We start from the raw sequence: 4,586 nt of genomic DNA on the forward strand, positions 1-4,586 counted from the left end.
TCCCCCCCATACCTCTCCACCTTTTGATCAAAATATTAATCAAAATAACAAAAAATTATATGAATACGATTATGCTTCAATGCTACACGAGGACGGAAATCAACTTATTAATGATTGGGGAGAGGGAGGAAAAAACAAGATTTAGACAAAACGGAGAAAGAAAAAAATAAATAAATAGATCAAATTGTAAGTTGTCAAACCTTTTGTATCGTCTCCTGTGCACTTTGTTTAGGAAATGCATTCAAAGCCTTATCACTCAATTTTCCGGTCGTCTCAGGGCTTCCACCGCATAATGCCTATGAAATCAAGCATTTTAAATGAGAAAGTTAATTGCCCAGAAACAATACATTTTGCTATAGGTTTCCAAGATTTATTGAATGAATATAACGACAGGAAGTAGGAAATGAATTAAAAGCTTAATAAACTATATACTAAACGGGGATGAAAAAAAAGTGCTTTATAAGCAGGAAAACCAAGAAGTATATACGATGGACGGTTACCTTAACACATTCTTCGGCCGAATCTGATATAGTATCAAGATTGTAGCCACCTTCTAAGGCAAGTACGACACGTCCACCAGCGTAATTCATAAGCTGTCGTGTAAAATAACCAAACAACTGTGGAGATAAATTGTACCTGCAAAAACAAACCAAAGGAATCAACAAAACAACCTGAATGGCATCTAGCAAAATCTAATAAGTCTTTCATTCAAAATTATTCAGCACCTATGTTTTTACAAATTGATTTTTTTTGCAACAGAAACAATGTTTAAATTCAATCTTGTGAAAAAGTCATACCCTCCAAGAGCCTGAGAATGTCCGCATGCGGCATCGAAGCCAGCTGAAACAATGATGAATGTCGGTTTGAACTCATTTAATATAGGCGCAACGATAACACGCCATGCCGCTAAGTAATCGGCATCATCCATCATTTCACCCGAAAATGGTATATTTACCGTATAACCTTTACCCGATCCAACACCTACCTAGAATAATTGGCTTTATGAATTTGAATGTATGAAAAAACTGATAATTTTGCAAGAAAAAAAAGAACCAGCATTTAAAAAGTACGATTAGCAACTCTTAACATAAAATAACAATCAACTAAAAAATTAACGAAAACAAATGGTGTAAATGCAGTTAACACACTAAGGAACCCATGCGAAAAGCGTTCCACTGAAATTGTGGGCAATTATAATAATCTTAATAACAGAATCACTAACTTCAGTAACAGCTCCAGTACCCGGAAAAAAGTTCCCATTATCATGACGATGAAGAGATAAATAAAGCACCGAAGGATCAGCTTCAAAGCAAATCTGCGTACCGTTGCCGTGGTGAACATCCCAATCAATTATTGCTATTCGTGAACACTGCTCAGCACATCGCTAAAAACACGGCCTAGCAATCACCACTAAATTATTAACTACTCGAAAAAAAAAGTGCACAACTCTTATGCAAAAATTGGTGAAAATGATTCCATAAATCCTAGGGTGAAATCTTAAATTTTAAGCTATAATTTAAGGTTCCAAAATGATTGAAATCAAGATGGAATCCATCATATTTACTAAAGTACACTGTCTTAAAAATCTCCAAGCGTCTGCATAGAAAAAATACCTGCTGCAAATATTTAACGGCAATTGCAACATTGTTCAAAAAGCAAAAGCCCATTGCCTGGTTATATTCAGCGTGATGTCCAGGAGGCCTTATGCATGCAAAACCATTTCGCAGCCTTGATTCTGCCACCTGTATGTACTTAGCAAATTGCAAACGGAATTTCTACTGATGAAAATAATGCTTTTTTTGAGATCTCATTCTTACAAATGGAAATAAAATTGAGTTATCTAATGTCATCCACTTGTTTTCATTGTGACATGAATATAACAAATATACATGCATTCAAATATTTTTGAAGAAAAAGCACCTGCAACGCTAGTTCAGCTAAAGAACCAACAGCAATGCGTGCTGCTAACTGTGTTGAAGCATCGTTGAAATATGTGTCTGAATCGACTCCGATACCACCACAAGAAAGTTGCACGAAACTTTTTACAGGCAACTGCGAGGGTTCCATCTGAAGGGAGAATAATCCCAATTGAGGCCGAAATCATTGTCAACTTGGATACATTTCTCGAATTATTTCATCAAGGACATATTTAAGCATACTGATATACAGCCTCATACGTAACTCAATGGCATGAGTAAAGCGGACAGCGTAAAAAATCGAAGAAATCAGACAGAATCATTACCTACGTTCAAATATGCAGGTAATTCTAGCAGATATTGACACCTGATAACAAAAACGGAAAAACTCTGTTCAGTTTACCTTACTCAGACTCACATTCAGACTCACACGATATCCAATAAAACATTTTACTTTGAGGCAAGCCGTGGGCGAAACAGCAAAGAAAGTAACATATGTTGGGGCATGAACGGTTCTTAGCATTTCTAGTGGTGCTTTACGTGCAAATACTCGTTCACATTTCTCAACCAAACCACGTTCCTGCAACCGTGACCAAATCGATTGTACACGTTCACCGTGTTCCACATGGTTCCTGTTATTACCACAAAAACATTGATGCCTCGCCATTGCTGGATCGTACACCAAACCTGAAATAAGCAATATTACATCTTAGTGCAGCAAACAATCCTTCTGCTTTGAAATTCATGTTATTCTATGAGCTCTATTAACTGCTGTTCAGCAGATTTAAATTAGATCAAGTTACTCGAATACAGATCATATGAAATAAATCATGAAGCCATCAAACTGCCTTTAAATTCGCAACTATATATATTAGTTTCGAGTCATATTATAACAAATAAAAATGTATACATTAAAGCAAAGAGTTCTTATATATACTGGAAGTATTTAGGCACTCAGTGAACTATTTACCATGTGAAGTAAAATGCACATTATCACTCATTCAATTCAATTTGTGATCATTTAAAATGAAGACCTGAGCCTGCCCAGTTCAGTAAACTAGACCAGGATTGCTGATAATATAATGTAACCTTTTATTACATTGACTAACACTCCACTTTTTAAAGTTACAACATATCTTCAATCTCCCATTAATAAAACCTGATCAAACAGCCTCAGTTAAAATCAGTGAAAATTTTAACTTTCCTTAACATACCTGTTTTCAACTGCGTACTCAATACTGATCCACTTTGCAAACGTAACAGAAGTTGCGCCCCAAGCGCTGCTTCATCTTCCGGTTCTTCACGAACCAAAGATTTTCGTCTAAGTACTAAATCACGCAACTGTTGTTTCAGCAGTGACGGATAACCACCAACTGATAACAATGTATTTTGATTTCGAGTATCAAATTTCATCAGGTTACGTGCTGCTCCCTCTGAAATCTAACTGCACATTGATAGAAATAGAAGAAACAGTTATAACATACAAGCTAGAGAAAGAAAAGAAAGAAATAAACTTATAAAAGAAAGGGTACTAGGAAAAAAAAGAAGTGTCACTTATCGGTGAGCTAATTTGCAAATCAAAAGTCGTAAATAACGAATATAACTAAAACAGTGATAACAACAGCCTACCACTTGATGTGCTACTTGAATCAAGTCCTGAATCAACCATTGAGAACGACGGCTGCAACGTGTTACTTGCGATAAGTGATGGCATTGAAAAGAACGGTGAATACATAGCCTGTGCAAGCAATGCCGACATATCCATTGGAATTTGTGCTGGTGAAGCAAGATTCGGTAAGGATGGTGAAGGGATCATCAAATGGGGTGATGTGGCTAGCAGAGTAGTAGGCGAATCAGCAGAAGATGTACTACCACCAAAATCAGTATCCATTGGTGTATCGCTACAAATAAATAAAACAAATCAGGCAAAACAAACATTAATTCTTCTTGACTTTGTCAAATTTTTTAATCAAAAGAGACTTTAAAAAAAAGGACAATAACCAACAGTAAAGATGTGTTTTAACTGAGGCCTAAAATACTCTATTTTGTCATTCTTTATTAAACGACAGTCAAATTGACAAACTGAAAAGGAAATTTTCCAAATCAATAAAATAAATTTAAAAAAGCAAATGTTAAAGAAAAATACCTTTGAGAGGTTCGTTGTGTAAATGCGAAAGCACTACTTTGAGACTGTAATGGGCCAGCACTTTTATTAAGAAGTTTTGCACGAATTCGCATTTTCAAATTCGGTTCACTGCTCACTTTACGCAGTTGATAATCCGATGCTTGCAATGTTCCGTGTATGGCATGCATTGTGGAAGGAATGTAATACGGTTCAAAATGTAGTGATGAAAGTGCAATCGGTGTTTGTACTGAGCCTGTATGCAGCTGCTGTGAGGTTTGACCTTCCATGCAACTTGACCACGAAGCTGTAAGATAATGAACATTTTCCTATAAACATTTCTATTGATATTCTTGCAAAAAAATTGACATTCTTACTGATAATCTCGTTACCTGAATTAAATCCTAAATCAACATTAATCTAAATTAGTTACAACCTCTATGCAAAATTGAAGATTGGATTCTAATAAAGAAACTAGAAAAAACAACCAATTCACTTTAAATTCCTACTTATTTTATAAAAAAAATGGGGAAAAAAAGCTATATTTG

At 35.5% G+C, this 4,586-nt stretch overlaps 1 protein-coding gene across 1 annotated transcript in view; it reads right to left on the reverse strand.

The window, feature by feature from the left end:
• The window catches only part of LOAG_16399 (histone deacetylase 4), a gene marked incomplete at its 5' end in the record, with an annotated part of 7,190 nt that overhangs the window by 746 nt on the left and 1,858 nt on the right, over positions 1-4,586 (reverse strand). The window contains 10 exons of the mRNA XM_020449051.1: positions 201-296; positions 501-636; positions 798-985; positions 1,223-1,384; positions 1,614-1,742; positions 1,921-2,067; positions 2,371-2,603; positions 3,131-3,349; positions 3,546-3,817; positions 4,063-4,345. Coding sequence (XP_020307507.1) covers positions 201-296; positions 501-636; positions 798-985; positions 1,223-1,384; positions 1,614-1,742; positions 1,921-2,067; positions 2,371-2,603; positions 3,131-3,349; positions 3,546-3,817; positions 4,063-4,345 — 1,865 coding nt within the window. The remainder of the gene's footprint in view (positions 1-200; positions 297-500; positions 637-797; positions 986-1,222; positions 1,385-1,613; positions 1,743-1,920; positions 2,068-2,370; positions 2,604-3,130; positions 3,350-3,545; positions 3,818-4,062; positions 4,346-4,586) is intronic.

The sequence above is a fragment of the Loa loa genome (genome assembly GCF_000183805.2).
Source record: "Loa loa unplaced genomic scaffold supercont3.2, whole genome shotgun sequence".
NCBI classification, from domain to species: Eukaryota; Metazoa; Nematoda; class Chromadorea; order Rhabditida; family Onchocercidae; genus Loa; species Loa loa.